This window comes from Haliotis rufescens, unplaced genomic scaffold (genome assembly GCF_023055435.1).
Source record: "Haliotis rufescens isolate VD_foot unplaced genomic scaffold, xgHalRufe1.0.p SCAF_1, whole genome shotgun sequence".
NCBI classification, from domain to species: domain Eukaryota; kingdom Metazoa; phylum Mollusca; class Gastropoda; order Lepetellida; family Haliotidae; genus Haliotis; species Haliotis rufescens.
In genome coordinates this window covers 16,411,752-16,430,312 of record NW_025963779.1, presented here as the reverse complement: position 1 = coordinate 16,430,312, position 18,561 = coordinate 16,411,752, and the positions used below count along the sequence as shown (strand labels likewise).

Here is an 18,561-nt window from a genome sequence, read left to right as displayed (position 1 = left end):
ATGCCAAAATGCAATGAAGCGGGCTGTGACATGCAGAGAGGCAAAATGTGCAGAAGCCACAGAAGAGGACCTACGTTTAGAATTCATCGTCGACGTACTATAAGACGCGTGCGTCGCTTGCGATACCTCCAAGGCCTTAACAGATTTCACAAACACCCATGTCCAAGAATGCACGGACACAGGAGAAGACCTGTCTTGAAGACCTGTCGCCGTGGTCTTCGTCTTCATCTGCGTGAAACTGGAACCAAAGTCGGAAGAATATATGGATTTGGAGGTCACCGAGGTGACAACCACTTTGGAATGAGCAAGCCTGTGGTAGAGGCAATCAACAATCAAGTCACATCATGTTATGCTTCAAACCCTGACAAATTCATCATGGGAGACAATAGCACAAACTATAATAGGGAGGGTATTCGTCGTGTCATTAGCAGATCCTTGGGTCGTCAAATGGCTTGTCCTAGAGGGTTTGGCAGAAGGGTGAACACCTTCTCTGGAAAGGATGAAGGGAGATTGACCTGTCAGATGAAGCACGCCTGTGACGGCCCTGAAGATATTGGGGCACAAACGCCTTTGAGGCTCACTTTCCTTTATATCTGGGTTGATTAAGTTATTGTCTTTCTGTACAGTATGTGTGAAAAATGTGAACTAGGTGCTATCATGTTATTTTCAAGGATCGTCGAATTTGTTTCCGCTTGTTTGACATAACGAAATTATCTAACGTCTTTTTACATGTGTTTCATATAAGTTAGAGATTGTCATAATACAGATGCATATGTGTCAAGATATTATGTTTTTGACAGGTTTTTAATCATCTGTGTTTAAAATTAATACATACAGGTTAGGTTGGTTGAAACATTATTATTGTAATAGCAGCGTATTTTTGTTCATGTTATTAAAATGTTGTAGGGGGCACGGGTGGCCCAGTCGTCTAAGGCGCCGCGATTCGCTGTGCAGAGTTGCGTCCCTTGGACACGCCAGAAACCTATGATTGTGGGTTCGAATCCCGGTTCGCCCCGATTTTGTTTCTAGGTTTGTCAGCACCATACCCGTGCTCGTGGGTTTCACCGAAGTGATAAACGTCTGAGACCTGCATCACATCGGGCTTTCCTCCCACATTAAGCTGACACGCCGCGATATAACTGGAATACTGAGTGTTAAAAGCGGCGTTAAACCCAACTCACTCACTCACTATTAAAATGTAGTGAAGCGTCATAACGTATAATTTTACTTATTTCTGAGCTGAACATTTTTCTGGAGTCTCAGCTGCACTCAGCAATGATAGCTTATGTATACTACTCAAAATATGTTAAAGAATATCCGATGTTTTCATATGACTATAGTTAATCTGTCATGGCTGGCGGGTACTTCAACACACAGCCTTTCATATGTTGGTGTTCTTTAACTTAGTTTGAGTCGTATAAATGGAGCCTTAATGAAATGGGGGCGCCAAGTTTTATTTTTAGTGTCAAATTAGTGTCAACAAAGGAATTTTACTTAGTTGTACGCGTTGTTGCTTACGTCACAGTCAAACTAGTGGTTGATAGCATGAGCCAAGAGCCACGCCGTAGGGTGTTTGTTTGAGGTGAGCAAAGGGGATGTGTAATCACCTGATCCTCATTTTCGACTATTGTGATTAGCATGGGGAGCTGATGATCTATTCTGACCCATAATCCCAGTAAGGGACCTGCCGCATTGACACACATGAACGAGTTTTACAAATGCATGCGATCAACTATACAGTTATATCACTACAGCCTTAACATACATGAGTCTGGAGTTAGTGAGTGAGCTGGGGTTAACGCCACTGTGAACAATGTTTCAGGGTTTTTTAGAGTGTCGCCACTGTTGACCTAATGTTGGAAGAGGACCAATGAGATTCAGACCCTAGATGTACTTTGGGGAAACCCAAGTGTACGGGTGTGGAAAGTCTGGAATTCAAACCCACGATCATCGGATCATAGCATGTTTTAGGAAAGCACAGCCCTGCCCGGCCACCAGAAGAACTGCTGAGCCAACCATCCTCTCTGTCGGATTACAGTGGCACACACAATCAGTGAGGTTACAAGTTGTAACAAAGACTTCCGGAATCCCAGAGGTGGTAACATAAGAATAATTATGTCCTTGGCTTGTACAATGAAGGACGGTGGGTTAGTCTGGTGATTCAAGCGTTCTCTCGTCACACCGAAGGCCCGGTTTCGATTCCTCACAAGGGTACATTGTGTGAAGCCCATTTCTGCTGACGTCCTCCACCGTGCTATTGCTGGAATAGTGTTAACAACGGCGTAAAACCACACTCACTCACACTCACTCACTCACTTACTCACAAGATGTCGTACACAAGTCACGGAGGTAGAGATCAGGTTAAATGCAGTAGGTATTTGCGGTACGTTTGTGGGGATGTGTGCGTCGGGATGGGTGTTTGAGGGGAGCCAATGTTCATTGTACTCAGCAGATTACCTAAATAGACGGATTCGTGTATGTACATCGAGATTTACACCAACCAATCAGTATCATGAAATTACTTTAATCAACATGCACATGACAAAGTATACAAGCAGGTACATATAAGCATCTGGCTACATCGCATTCTGCGGTAAAATCAGAATTTCACATATTAAAAAACTAGCATAAACACTACAATATTATGAACGTTTCTATTGATAAAGAAATAACAACGACAAAAGCATTATCGAAAATGATTTTGAAAGATCTAGATCTAGATCACTTGTTTTTTTGTTACAAGCATTGTCTCATTTTACGGCAAGCATGGGTTGTTGAAAAACTATTCTAACCTGGGACTTCAGGGGTACAACATTGCTGAGTGCTGCTTTAAACAACAAACAAACAAACACAAGCAGAACTATGATACAGTCCGACAACCAACCCCATCGATCCCTGTGTTAATTTGTCATGCTCAATGACATCTAACTGTAGGTGCTTCAAGATTACGTTTTACAGCAATACGTCATTAATTTATGTGACACTGACACCAGACCGGCCTGGGTTCAACTTTGCTACACTTATGGGACCAGGGTGCAACTATGTTTTGTTTGGCGCAACTTGCTTTTCGTGTCAACATGCAACTGGTCCAAGTGAAATAAAATTCCTTAACTCGAGCCCTGGCTTGTAAGAGGTGACTAAATGGACCAATCGGTCAGGCTCCCTGATGCATGTCATCGCAACCCAAATGCGATGCTCATGATGTCAATCACTAGATTGTCTAGCCCAGGCCCGATTACTGAAAGACCGCCGTCATATAGCTGGACTATTGCTGACTATGGTATTAAACAAACAGGCACCGAACTCCACGTTATGTATTTTAAAAAGTTTCTGACATCCGTTAAATACTAAATATTTCATTCGTTTAAACTGATATATATCTCACCTATATAAATATATATATATATATATATATATATATATATATATATATATATATATATATATATATATATATATATATGTATTCATCTGACTTCGTGATAATCTTAAGGAGCTTTCAGACCTTGATAATTATAAGAAAGCTTTGAAAAGTACGCGTTATTTATTTTAAACGGTTTCTGACATCCGTTAAATATTATTATTTAATTCATTTCAACTATATATATGTACACATATTTATTTATTTATGTACATATTATATACATATTTATTTCATCCGACTTCGTAATAATCATAAGGAGCTTGCAGACCTTGATAATTATAACTCCGCTTTGAAAAGTATATTTCTTTCAAACAATATTATTCAAATTTAACTTTATTTGGTCAAGAAACGACTGATAAGCACCATTAGCATCCCTTTCATCAAACAGATTTCACTCTGTTTTTTTCTATGGTGTCTAAAAGCAGCTGTGTGGAATTTTGATATTCATAGACCTATGATAAAAGACGAGTGAAATAAGCTTCTTGGTCATGTGACCTTTTCGATTTCTCTGGAGACAGGTAAGTTACACACAAACAGAGCGTGCTGCATGCGGCTAATGTGCTCTCTGATTTGCATGTCAGTTTCAAACACAACGTATCGTCATACATTTCATCTATGATTGACACATTGTACATATTGAGCAATCGATCATGCAAAAACACGCCAACCCCGCCAGAGCCGCGCTTAGCTAATTTGTTAATACTTTTTCTGATGTTACCAACCCACTAGTTATCTAAATGAAGTACATTATTTCCACGCAAGAAAGTTTCACATATACTAGTACATAGCTGTATTTTGTTGTATTTTTACGAAAATTACTATTTTCGTGATCTAAAAGGTACCACTACAACACTAACGTAGCTTGTTTCAATTTTTGCCAATCTGTCTTCAAACTGTATTAAGTTTGATTTAAATTCTGATCTAATATTGTCCATTTCAACCTTAACCGTGCTACTGATTAAGGAAGCAATCTTCTCTGACAGTATTTCTAATCGCCTTTCTAAGCTGTCCATCCGATGGACGAAAGACTGATTCAAATTCGAGATCTCGGATTTCACAGTGTCAAACATACGAGGCATAAAATCGAGAAGTTCGTCATCTCTTTCACCTTTTTATGTGAATCATTGAGAACTTGTTCTGTGAGAGGTCTCTTTCTTGAGTGTCCAGGGGCGGTCGGGTAGCCTAGTAGTTAAAGCGTTTGGTCGTCACGCCGAAGACCTGGGTTCGATTCCCGACATGGGTACAATGTGTGAAGCCCATTTCTGGTGTCCCCCGCCGTGATATTGCTGGAATATTGCTAAAAGCGGCGTAAAACCATACTCACTCACTCACTCTTGAGTGTCCATCACTAGATCACATCGTGCTAAGGGAGACGACTTGTGTTTTCTGGGCGGGTCACATTTTGAATCTCCGCCATTACGTTCTTCACGAAAGTGAGTGAGTGAGTATTGTTTTACGCCGCTTTTAGCAATATTCCAGCAATATCACGGCGGGGGACACCAGAAATGGGCTTCACACATTGTACCCATGTCGGGAATCGAACCCGGGTCTTCGGCGTGACGAGCGAACGCTTTAACCACTAGGCTACCCAACCGCCCCTCTTCACGAAAGATTGACTTTCGTTCATCTCCAGGGGCATGTGGCAGAGCCGATCGTGCAGGAAAGGAGAACAAAACGTTGTGTGAGCCCTTAAGGTAGTTAGAGCAAAGGATCGCAGGGTAAAATTGGGTTGAAACAGTTTTGATATACTTAAATCGGAATGTTTTACCCGTAGCAGCATCATATAAAATACACATGAATGTGTATGCCACTGTACCAAATTAATTAAAAATCATGAATATATTCTTTATCATTTTGCTATTTAGACCCGACATTTTTGCAAGCACACACAGAGTTAATAAATCACTAGACTGGAAGTAATCAATTATTTTTTCCAAAATAATTAGATCTATTTAAGATTAATTTCATTGTGTAATAAGAAAACAAATGCGAAATAAAAAGCTTTTCATATGAATAAAATCCAAGGCCAAATATCAGAACCAATGACAGACCCTATCATTAAATAAGTGTTTGTATTTTATAGTAATTTATACTGGACGTACAATAATTCCTCTAAATCCATCATTTTTCAATGGGAGAAAAACGGGGCATAATCGGCGACATTTGCTTTATCACATTTGCTAAAATAAAGATGCTAACGGTATTTCATTGACGTGGTCGTTTAATTCCATATATTTTGTGTACGATTTCGTGACAACAGTGAGCTGACAAGAAATATTAATCCCCATATCACTGTTGAAAATGGGGTGTGTGTCATTCTTTTGATTTCACAGATGTGACGACCACTTTCGAAATATAGTAAATACATGTCGTGTCCGCCATGTTTTTTTGTCCAATGGAGGAGGCCATTGTGCAGTCATTCCATGGGTCAGTGCATTCGTCACAACTCGCCTCTTTCCGTAACCTCGCTATTCGCTTGTTCCGGAATAACGCGTGTTGGTCACGAATGGGATCAGTGCAAACTCCTTCCCAGCGCGTGACATCTTCGTTACACTCTCGGTAACATCGCGATAGTATAGCGAGCTCTGCGAACGGACAATCGCTGTGAGGAGCTTGGTTGTCAGTGTTGCGCCAGCGCAGCATACCCAGGTAACCAGCCTGACCACTTTTCTCCCTTAGCTTGAGGCGCCGATGAATGAGAGAGTGACTTGCACACTCCGAGTTAAAACAGTGCATCATGAACGGATTACTGAGCGGCTTTGATTTGCATCAACGACTGTTTTGTGTCGCAGGTGGCGTCACAGCTGTTGCTGTATCAGTTGTCATCGTCAAGAAACTATGGCCTAGGTATGACTTTTTGTACAGCTTTATGATGAGCAGCTATATATAGTGTCTATTCACTGTTGACATTAATATCACTATTCATTATAGTGAGCTCAGTCATGCTTGGTGAACATGCGGGGCGGGTGGGTCATCAGTAGGGATGTGGCTGCTTAGCTCTGTCATCTCGACCTCTACCCTGTTGAAACGGTTAATAATACGCAGTGCGAAGCGAGGTTGTTTGCCTCTGAAGTACAACAACGCTATGGTTATCGTTGAACTGACGAAACGCCCATAAAATACTTTGTACGACTGCAGCACATCATCCGAGGACCCTGGTCAGAGACCATATTGTATGCTCTCTGCCCTGGTGTACTATGCTGAGAGTCTTGTACTTGTCATATATTAGTGTGTGGTCAGGGGAATCAGGGGAAAGTCACTAAAAATATGTCAGCCCGTAGGGGAGAGTTAAAAAAATAATAAACATATTTCTACATTGCAAGGAACAACTAAGTGGCGGTGGGCGGTGCAGTTTGGTCAGACACGAATTCCATGAAATATGTTAAAAACAGCAGCATAGAGAACAATGAATACATATTGCTGTGTTCAAACATATATTTACTAAATATAATTTTAAGATCCACACGTGTCGATACTTCTGCCAGTAATTTAACGAATCAACAGCGAGGTCACATCGAGATCATGCTCGCCATTCCACATAAATCGCACGTCAAATGACGACCTGTTCGTGAGGAGAAGGCGCACGTTCATGGTGGCACAGTAGGTTGTGCAGAGCTGTGTCCCAGAGCTACCAGTATTCGCTGGCCGTGTTTTCAAATGCTAAGTTAACTGAAAATTACCCTTGAGTTGTAAGCACCACACACCTGTTTGTGTGTTTTATTTGTTGTCTAACACTACTTTCAGCAATATCATAGCTATGTGACGCCGGTATTTGAATAATATTGATTGGAAGATATGTGCTTTTCAAAGCGGAGTTATAATTATCAAGGTCTGAAAGCTCCTTATGAGTATCTCGAAGTTGGATGAATATTTAGGTTACCGTATATATATATATATATATATATATATATATATATATATATATATATATTGAAACGAATGAAATATTAACGGATGCCAGAAACTGTTTAAAATAAATAACGCGGAGTTCGATGCATACCTTGTTTAACACCACAGTCAGCAATAGTCCATCGGGTCTGGGCCAGACAATCTAGTGATTGACATCATGAGCATCGCATTTGGGTTGCGATGACATGCATCAGGGAGCCTGACCGATCGGTCCATTTAGTCACCTCTTACAAGCCAGGGCTAGAGTTAAGGAATTTGATTTCACTTGGACCAGTTGCATGTTGACACGAAAAGCAAGTTGCGCCTAACAAAACTAAGTTGCACCCTGGTCCGATAAGTGTAGCAAAGTTGAACCCAGGCCGGTCTGGTGTCAGTGTCACATAAATTAATGACGTATTGCTGTAAAACGTAATCTTGAAGTACCTACATTTAGATGTCATTGAGCATGACAAATTAACACAGGGATAAGTTATGTAGTATGTTAAATAAACGTCAGAGGTACTGAGTGTGTTCAAAAGTCCATTTTGTTTTGACCATAAAGGGTGAGTCAGACACAAATCTATTATTTTACATAATTCCATGTACTTGAATGTAGACATAAATATTACGCACACACCCAAACAAACGCACGCACGCACACACACATTGTATTGAATATTCGAAATTTATTTATTGATTTAAAGACCAAATATTGATTGTACATGATATCGTACGATGTTTATTGCTGTTTCAGAAAAAAGACGACCTACCCCCGTGACACTGTCATTCTCCACCAGATAGGGAGGGGACCCTACGCCCCAAGCTTATCTCCGTTTATCGTCAAACTTGAGACCTACCTCAGGATGGCCAAAATACCTTATCAGGTGAGCAATTCCAAAGGCGCACTGCAGGGCTAGCTTAAATGAATATCATAAGATGCTTACATGTGAGACGAATTATGATTGCGCATGCATGAGTGAGTATATGAAAAGAGTAAACTAGTTCCACTGTTGGTTCTCGAAGCAAGTTTAGCGCTTTTATAGCGCTTTTAGCGTCTAGGTGCTCGTTTATCTGGACATGAGCCCAGTGCTTGACAGTGAAACTTATTATATCGCGATCGGTGTTGTGACGAAACACTGACGAAACTTACGGAGAGTTTTAAAGATGACAAAAATCATTAACAGTTAAAGGAATGTTTGTTTGAGACATATTTTCACTCAACTCTTTCTCTGAAAGGAGGAGCCATCTGATTGTTTTCCCACCACACATTAATTTTCAAAACATGTGCAGTGAACCACTTTTTAATTTTTGTAAAACCTGAAGACAAATTATTTTATTCGATCAGTTTTGGGAACAAATAATTTCTTTTCATAAAAGAAATACCCGAGGAACATTTTTTTTACCTTTGTACATATCAATTACAAACGACACCCAGATATTCAGTATTAAAAAAGTATATGGTCGATAAATAAGACCCTTTAGACCTGTATGTATGTATGTATGTATGTATGTATGTATGTATGTATGTATGTATGTATGTATGTATGTATGTATTTATGTATGTATGTATGTATGTATGTATGCATGCATGCATGCAGGTGGGTAGGTAGGTAGGTATGCAGGTATGTATGTAGGTATATATGCAGGTATGTAGGAAGGTAGGTATGCATGCATGTATGTATGTATGTATGTATGTATCATGTATGTATGTAAGTATGTATGTATGTGTGTGTGTGTGTGTGTGTGTGTGTGTGTGTGTGTGTGTGTGTGTGTGTGTGTGTGTGTGTGTGTGTGTGTGTGTGTATGTATGTATGTATGTAGGTAGGTAGGTAGGTAGGTATGCAGGTAGGTATGTAGGTATGTATGCAGGTATGTATGTAGGTACGTATGTATGTATTAAGTAAACAGGTTTGATAACTGTCATTGTGAGGGTGAAATCTGTTCAAATGTGATACCACACAAGTCTCTAAGATCTACCTAACATTGTAGTTTAATCAGCCAGTCACTACAATATCTTGTATTCTAGGTTAGTCATGGATGGACTCCATCTCCAAAAGGTAAATTGCCTTGGATCGAATACAACGGAGAAGTTGTAGCCGACTCCGACATATGCATTGACTTCCTGAACAAGAAGTTCAGCATAAATTTGAACAATCATCTAACGCCATTTGAGAGAGCCGTGGCCTTGACCGTGAGGGTCACGATGGATGAACATGCCCTCTTGTAAGTGGACCAGGGAGATCCAGTGATGAATTAGTGAGTGAGTGAGTTTGGTTTTACGCCGCTTTTAGCAATATTCAAGCAATATCACGGCGGGGGACACCAGAAATGGGCTTCACATATTGTACCCTTGTCGGGATTCGAACCCTGATCGTCGGCGTGACGAGCGAACGCTTTAACCACTAGGCTACCCGACAACCCCTTACAGTGATGAAGGCACGGATGCGACAGTGTTTAAGTCATATGATGGCGTGTCAGCTCAATGTTGGTGGGAATCACAAAGTAATGCAGGTTTATCACTTTTGTGAAATCCACTGTCACGGGTAGGGTGTTGACAAACCAAGAATCATAATCAGGGCGAATCGGGGATTCAACCCCATGATTATATGGACGCTGGTACCTTTCAAGACCCGTGAAGATCCGGGATAGAATAGGTCTTCAGCAACCCATGCTTGCCGTAAGAGGCGACTATGCTAACGGAATCGGGTGGTCAGGCTTGCTGACTTGGTTGATGCACGTCATCCTATCCCAATTTCGTGGATCGATGCATATGATGTCAATCACTGGATTGCATTGTCCAGACTCGATTAATTACAGACCGCCGTCATACAGTTGGAATATTGTTTGCGGCGTTTGACAACAACCAACCAAACAAAGAGAGACAAAACTCGATGAACGAATGGGCCACCATTGATTCAACGGAGATGCTGCGCGTATTACATTCATCATCACAACCTCATATCCAATGTGGGGCGGTCGGGTAGCCTAGTGGTTAAAGCCTACGCTCGTCACGCCGAAGACCTGGGTTCGATTCCCGACATACGTACAACGTGTGAAGCCCATTTCTGGTGTCCCCCGCCGTGATATTGCTGGAATATTGCTAAAAGCGGCGTAAAACCGTACTCACTCACTCACTCGTATCCTGTGTGTTATGTCTCCATTTTATTAAAGAATTGAACGTCAGTTTGAACTCGCAAGCTCGGAGTTTCACACAGTTAAAACCAGCGCTTTTAAATCGTTCATCAAATGAACCCATCCAAACTGACGTTCAATTCTTATAATTTCATACTTTGTAGTTTACTGGTCTCGCCGTATAATATCGTATCAATGTTTGCTGAAATTTGAAGTCCTCTGGTTTCGCCGAAGAACATTGCAACATTGTTATTTTGTCTCATACTCACTTACGCAAAGAAAAATAGTTCTTTGAATATATACAATATAATCTAGGAATATGTCAACATATTTTCATTCTCTGAACAAATTAACAAACAATATTTGTGATAAATCAAATCTTAAAAATAGGTTATTTGATGGCGAACAAAAATATAAACGTGACCTCGATGCACCGAGGCGATGTCAACCTTCAAGCGCGGGTTTATATATGACGTCACATAAGTTTGTTAAGAGGGGCATTTCGAGCCGAACGGGAGCATGAGGGTGGAATTTATACTTACTGCTGTTGAAAATGAAGTTTAGGGAGCAGTTATGAAAAACACCCCGACGCGTGAACCCTCTTATGGCACTAGCAAATTGGGAATATCAACGATTTATGAATGTGTTGCTTGTGTTTGGATAATCGCAAACCAACTCGGACGATGTGGAATGGACTGGTGGGGATTGAACGGACTGTGTTATATTTGGAGCTTTGGATTTGTCGTGTGTGCTGTAATACGTTGCTTAGCTGGTGTTTCTTGTCACCTGAGATGGACCGACTGTATGACCTGATGCCAGCTTCATTACTGTGCCCCATCTCTCCTCATTTGTGCCACCGTTTCTCGGCCTAGAATGCACGGAGAAGGTCGGCCAACTCAGAAACCGGAATAGTAGGTTTCTAATTCCGTCTACGGATATTTTCTCGACTTCGATGACCAATCGGTAAAACAGGTAGGCAATTTTTTTAATATCAAATTTAAGTTTCTTTACTTACCTTTTTTATGTTTTATGGTTTCTCAAAATCTTAGATTTTGTTTCCCGATACGATAGTGAATCGGGTTTTGGTATGGGATTGATCAGGAGCAGTCGCTTTGATCTTTGTCAGCAGCCACACCTGAGCAGGGTACAACATTGTTTTCATTGGTGCTAGATTCCTGTCATTTCCAAAAACAAGGCACCAAAGTCAATATCACTCAATAAATCAATTTCGTTCACCTAATCAATTTTACAGAATTCATTTTCTTCACGTGCGTTATTGGTATTGAAAGATCGCCATTCCATATCCACATCACCGTAGGGACAATCCATTTTGTTTCATCTAGCAGCTAGACGACATTAAACACCAGAACAAAAGCATTTATTTATTTATAAGTCAGATGAAATGTTACAAGACCAAGCAAACATATTAAATTAATTATATAGCTAATAAATGCAGAGATTAAAAAGAACATAGAACATTACGTTGATCGTAAACACCGATCGAGAATTCGGGGAAACCCCGGAAAGTAGTTCCGGCAAAAGTTCACACGATCAATTTCACAAAAAATTGTTCACATCGTGCGAACGTTTTCTGTCCGTTCACAGGTGTGTGAACTCCAAACATCAGATCACGTGACTACCCATTCAGCCAATCAGCATGAAAGAAACAGTGTAAACTTCAAAATATGAAATTATTATAAATTAATAATATATATAACCTGGGCCCATTCGCCACCATGACTTCGTTTTGAATCATGCTAAATATAGCCGTCCAGTCAAATTACACCGTTCTGTCGTGCTTGGAACCAGCTGTGATATCACCCTCACTCGACTCGCCTCGTTGTTTGCAGTCACAAATACAACCAGGAACGTCTTCGAGCAAAGAAGCACCCCTCTTAAAACTCAGGAATGTTTTTTTCAAGCTAATAGCTCAAGTATGTAAAGGCCTTTAGATTCGAGTAAAGTACATCTAGCTCTTACGGCTGCGATTCTGAATGATGACCTATGACGAACTCGCGTTCAGGAGAGGCATTGGTTGTTGATAACAAGCCCATGAACGAGAGAATTTCTGGGCTTGGTTAGGGACAAGAGAGATGGAGCTGTTGATGTCTCTTCCGGGACGGCGAATGTGTCCAGTGTGTATTAATCTCCATAGAATGGAACTATATATTGAACAGTCAAGGTTGATATTTTGTTTGTCTCAATGTCTACATTTTCAGGTGTCACGCCATGTTTCGTTACGTGTATGATCCCGAGGTTGCAGTAATTAGAGCTAGTAAACTGTTGTTGTGGATCTTCAAGAGAAAAGTTCGTGCTACCTTGCACACTGTAGGGATAGGGCGGCACACCAAAGAGGAGGTTGCTCTCTTTCTGGAGCGTGATCTTCAGGCTGTATCAGATATCTTAGGTTCGTAATGATCTTTGTCTCTTTATTTCCCCTACTTTGTTTACATTGTGTTTGTTTCCGATCTCAGAACAGGTATATGATAACATAAGTTGTTTGCTAAATATGTGTCGTTGGCAAAATATTTAATTTGGGCTCTCATTGGAGGAATTTCATTATGACATTGACATACAGTACACATAGTTTTCGCCTTCAATTGTGTGATTCGGTATTTCTAGCGTTTCTCAGAACTGTCTGGGTTTATGAAGCTGAAGGTGGTTTGTGTGATTCAAGCAATGGTGTCTCTAAAACCGCTCACCAACTTCACATCCATTTTTAAACAAGGCCGCTATGGTAATGTTTTAAACTGTTATGCTTGACATCTATAAAAGGATGGGCAAATTCCTGGATGAGAGGCCAAAAAAAAAGTATTTTAGCACTCGTATTTGGGTACGAGTGATGTCCCCTTGATTATGTTTGTGTCTTGATGTCCCCGACAGTAAATTGTCCGGATTAAGGGTTGGAACGGAGTACAACTGTATGGTGGCCTACTACTCGCTAAAGTGATGCTAGAAGTAAACTTTGACCCCAATTCTCTTGCTCCTAAACGCAACAAATCAACACAACCTGATGAACACTGTAACATCAACACATTAACATGGTATAACCACCACTTTCACTCACCGAATGAACATTTGTCCGTGCGATCACAATTAGATGAACTTGAATTCCCATGTGATGTTTCCATTCTTATGCGATTCTATTTCCGAAAGGGAGTCTGGTTTAGTTAAAGATGAACTCAGTGGCGGGTTCAGTGGTTTGGAAAAGGGTGGAGGCACACTATGTCCAAGTCAAAGGGAGGGGAAGAGGGCGTGGTACCCCGCCGCACCCCATCCATCATTGCCATATGTTTCTCAATGTCGGCCCCCGTCTGACCAGTGTAATTAATTCCTTGTGTGATCAGATATTGCCCGCATGTAGTGCTAAATTAAAATACATCAAGTAAGAGACAAACACAGAAGCTCTTTAAGGCCTTGAAGCAACAGCTGAGGATGCCAATTGGTCAGAGCCGTTTGCCCCTTTAGGAGTAATTGCCAGAGATGAGATATATATGGAAACCTCATTAATCCGGACTGCGTTTTTCCGAAAACCTCGCATTCCGGACAATCTAATATATGCACGTCCATGAGTAACCATAACGACACTACTCCGCTCCCACTCGTTAATCCGAAAAAGTATTAATCCAGACGATTTCCTTCGGAACTGAACCGTCCGGATTGTCGCGGTTTCACTGTATGTGAACCTTTCACTGTGTATCGACTTTCATGTTTCAGGACAGAAGAAATTCTTGATGGGCGACAAACCATGTGAGGCAGATTGTGCTGTGTTTGGTCAGCTTAGTCAGTTACACTGGCATGCGGTGGGAAACGAACTGGAGACCATACTCAAAGGTTGTACTTTTGATTACCACTCAACGACCCAAACCCGTTTGGTAAAGATTTTCAATTTAGCTACAAGAATGAATATGTAGATTAGCATAGGAAGATCCGGGATCGAGTGGTCAGGCTCGCTGATGTGGTTGATGCGTGTCATCGTATCCCAATCGCTTGGATCGATGCTCATGATGTCAATCACTGGATTGTCTGGCCCAGACTCGATTAAAACGAGTGCGGCGTTAAACAACAAGCAAACAAACAAAACATAGGAACGAAAGTAATTTTTTGACTTATTGTTCAGAGAAACAATCCACAAATCTGTTTCTTTCATTTTTTTCTCGGTATAAAATAATATAATTTGAAAATAATTAGCAATGTTACTTCCTTAGGGATTCCGGAAAACAGTAGGTCCCTTGTAACCTTCTTGTATGCTTGTCGTACTAGGAGACTAAATTGGTTATTGGTCCCAAGCAGTCAATGCTGGTCGGAAGAACTGACTTAGAGTGTGTAGATGGTCAAGCTCTGTCACTTGGTTGGTTGCGTGTCACGATGACGTGAAGGATATTAAAAAAGACATAAAGACAATAGTCCTTACGAAAAAGTTACGTTTTATTATATAAAAAGAGACTTAGCATTTTCAAGGCCAACGCATCTCAATCAAACGTCTAAGACCTCTTTGGCCCTCCTCCAATATTAAGTTGAGACACCGTCATATAACTGAAATAACTATATTCAACTAATCCGGTGCCGAATTTCAGATGGTCGATGGTATATTTCATTTCGACGTGATCTTCTGTTGATCCGTAAGGTCACAAAGAGATCATCACTTTGAGCATTCTTTTCTCACGAAGCTGACTGATCAAAGCGTGTTAAAGGTAGCTCATGCTAAGTGTTGCCAAATTCCCACAACGAGGCATTCTTTGATATTGTTTGGGTCATAGATTCTCCCACCCGGAAGTCCTTGATTTGCGAAATGCTTTCAGTCAAGATGATATTTTGGTAGTTTTAAGATGGTATATCTTGCAGAAACGGAATTCCGTTATGACATACATGCGTGTATGTAGGCCACGTGTACCTAAGCGTTACAACCTTTGGGTGTCGATCGATGGCTTCCTTTTTATCCAACTGACACACGTTTCAATTTCAGACAAGTTTCCATCCCTGGCCGCCTACTGTGAAAGGATGAAGGCGGTGTATTGGCCGGACTGGGACGACTGTACGACAAGAGGATTCACTGCCAAAGCCACGAAATAACGGTACAGCAAGGAAAACATGTACTTCTGGCCCGAACCTAATAGATCAGGTTTCATGAACATTTGTCCATTGTATAAAGAGCTATGAAAGAAACCCAAAAGAAATATTGGATAACGGTACTTTCGAATCATTTTCGAATCTGATGTGTGAAAAGCGAACAACTGTTGTATGAAATTAATGAAATTCTGTAAAAAGTATTATTATTTTTATAAAAAAAGAGACAAATTGCCAATTTACAGCTGTACTTCCTTTGCCTTTTCAGTTTTTGTGTGTTAAAACTGTATGTTGGCCATTGGCCTTGAATTCAATACCCATAATTGAATTGAATTAAAAATCATCTGCCCTGACAAATAGTATTACTGACCTAATACTATATGTAAATTTTGTGACAGGAGGCATGGGTGGTCTCGTCATCTATGCCGTGCCTGAAATCTGTGATCATGGGTTTGATTCTTAGGTTGACCCTGATTCTGTTTCTAGGTTTGTCAGCACCACACCCGTGATCCTCGGTCCCTCCAAAGTGGTAAACGTCCAAAACCTGCATCACTTCGGGTTTTCCTCCCACATCAAGCTGACACGCAAGGTCGTTATTGTAACCGAAACACTGCTCATATCGACGATACATTTTGTGATAAGGTGTAGCGCTATTGCCAAATGATTATGAAAACGCATGCAATAATGTTTCTCCTTTTGTTTGTTTGTTTGTTGTTTAACGCAGCACTCGGCAATATATTTACCCTGAAGATTCGGGTTAGAATGGGTTAGTTTTTCAACAGCCCATGCTTGCCGTAAAAAGAGACAATGCTTGTCGTAACAAACAAACAAACAATCCAATGATTAACATCATGAGCATCGATTCTGCTCTAGAATCTGAAATAAATGAGGTATAATAGGTTTTGAATCTGAACATGCGTAGTAGATATTTTTGTTTGATGATTTATTGTTGTTGTCACATTAAAAAACAAGTGTTCTACTTTTGTTCCTAATAAGTGACTTAGGACTTTTTGAGGCATATAATTGTTTTCAAAATCATTGAAACATCTTTTTCGATAACGCTTTTAACGCGTGTGATTAACTAGAGGCATATAATTGGTTTCAAAATCATTTTTGATAACGCTTTTGACGTTGTTATTTCTTCATCAATAGAAAAGTTCATAATAATGTAGTGTTTATGCTGTATTTTTAATATGTGAAGTTCTGATTTTACCACAGAATGCGATGTAGCTAGATGCTTATATGTACCTGCTTGTATACTTTGTCATGTGCATGTTGATTAAAGTAATTTCATGATACTGATTGGTTGGTGTAAATCTCGATGTACATACACGAATACGTTTATTTAGGTAATCTCCTGGGGCGGTCGGGTAGCCTAGTGGTTAAAGCGTTCGCTCGTCACGCCGAAGACCCGGGTTCGATTCCCGACATGGGTACAATGTGTGAGGCCCATTTCTGGTGTCCCCCGCCGTGATATTGCTGGAATATTGCTAAAATCGGCGTAAAACCATACTCAGTCAGTCAGGTAATCTCCTGAGTACAATGAACATTGGCTCCCCTCAAACACCCATCCCGACGCGTACATCCCCTTTGCTCACCTCGAACACCCACCCCGACCCACGTCCACGTTCCATTTATACGACTCAAACTAAGTTAAAGAACACCCACAAATGGAAGGCTGTGTGTTGGAGTACACGCCAGCCATGACAGATTAACTATAGTCATATGTAAACATCGGATATTCTTTAACATATTTTGAGTAGTATACATAAGGTATCATTGCTGAGTGCAGGTGAGACTCCAGAAAAAAAATGTTCAGCTCAGAAATAAGTAAAATTATACGTTATGACACTTCACAACATTTTAATAACATGAACAAAAATACGCTGCTGTTACAATAATAATGTTTCAACCAACCTAACCTGTATGTATTAATTTTAAATTAATACGTTTATTTAGATAATCTCCTGAGTACAATGAACATTGGCTCCCCTCAAACGCCCATCCCGACGCACACATCCCCACAAACGTACCGCAAATACCTGCTACATTTAACCTGATCTCTACCTTCGTGACTTGTGTACGACATCTTGTGAGTAAGTGAGTGAGTGAGTGTAAGTGAGTGTGGTTTTACGCCGTTGTCAACACTATTCCAGCAATAGCACAGTGGAGGACGTCAGCAGAAATGGGCTTCACACAATGTACCCTTGTGAGGAATCGAAACCGGGCCTTCGGTGTGACGAGAGAACGCTTGAACCACCAGACTAACCCACCGTCTTTCATTGTACAAGCCAAGGACATAATCATTCTTATGTTCCGGAAGTCTTTGTTACAACTTGTAACCTCACTGATTGTGTGCCACTGCAATCCGACAGAGAGGATGGTTGGCTCAGCAGTTCTTCTGGTGACCGAGCAGGGCTGTGCTTTCCTAAAACATGCTATGATCCGATGATCGTGGGTTTGATTCCAGACTTTCCACACCCGTACACTTGGGTTTCCCCAAAGTACATCTAGGGTCTGCATCTTATTGGTCCTCTTCCAACATTAGTTCAACAGTGGCGACACTCTAAAAAACCCTGAAACATTGTTCACAATGGCGTTTACCCCAGCTCACTCACTAACTCTAGACTCATGTATGTAAAGGCTGTAGTGATATAACTGTATAGTTGATCGCATGCATTTGTAAAACTCGTTCATGTGTGTCAATGCGGCAGGTCCCTTACTTGGATTATGGGTCAGAATAGATCCTCAGCTCACCATGCTAATCACAATAGTCGAAAATGAGGATCAGGTGATTGCAAAATGTTTCATCTGGCCGGTGGTGTGCCACCATGGCCTTACGGCGTGGCTCTTGGCTCATGCTTTCAACCACTAGTTTGACTGTGACGAAAGCAACAACGCGTACAACTAAGTAAAATGTCTTTGTTGACACTTTTGCCGAATATCAAAATGAACCTTGGCTCCCCTATTTCATTAGTGCTTCATTTAAACGACTCAAACTAAGTTAAAGAACACCCACAAATGGAAGGCTGTGTGTTGGAGTACCCGCC

The 18,561-nt window shown here is 40.8% G+C and overlaps 1 protein-coding gene across 2 annotated transcripts; it reads left to right on the top strand.

Moving 5' to 3' along the window:
• The first annotated feature begins 6,061 nt into the window (after positions 1-6,061).
• Positions 6,062-16,809, top strand: LOC124149585 (failed axon connections homolog). 2 transcript variants are annotated; one of them, XM_046521271.2, is made up of 7 exons: positions 6,062-6,271; positions 8,067-8,196; positions 9,339-9,535; positions 12,664-12,851; positions 14,162-14,278; positions 15,411-15,519; positions 15,998-16,809. In XM_046521271.2, the coding sequence occupies exons 1-6, from the start codon at positions 6,162-6,164 to the stop codon at positions 15,515-15,517; spliced, it is 849 nt and encodes a 282-aa protein (XP_046377227.2). In that variant the 5' UTR covers positions 6,062-6,161; the 3' UTR covers positions 15,518-15,519; positions 15,998-16,809. The 2 variants fall into 2 exon arrangements, with proteins under 2 accessions (XP_046377227.2, XP_048248020.1); XM_048392063.1 differs by having other exon boundaries at positions 15,411-16,809.
• Positions 16,810-18,561: the final 1,752 nt, after the last annotated feature.

Coding starts and splice junctions, on each gene's coding strand:
- LOC124149585 (XM_046521271.2), top strand. CDS start 6,162: ATGAACGGATTACTGAGCGGCTTTGATTTGCATCAACGACTGTTTTGT. Junction 8,197..9,338: donor TGGCCAAAATACCTTATCAG/GTGAGCAATTCC, acceptor CTTGTATTCTAG/GTTAGTCATGGATGGACTCC. Junction 9,536..12,663: donor ATGGATGAACATGCCCTCTT/GTAAGTGGACCA, acceptor CTACATTTTCAG/GTGTCACGCCATGTTTCGTT.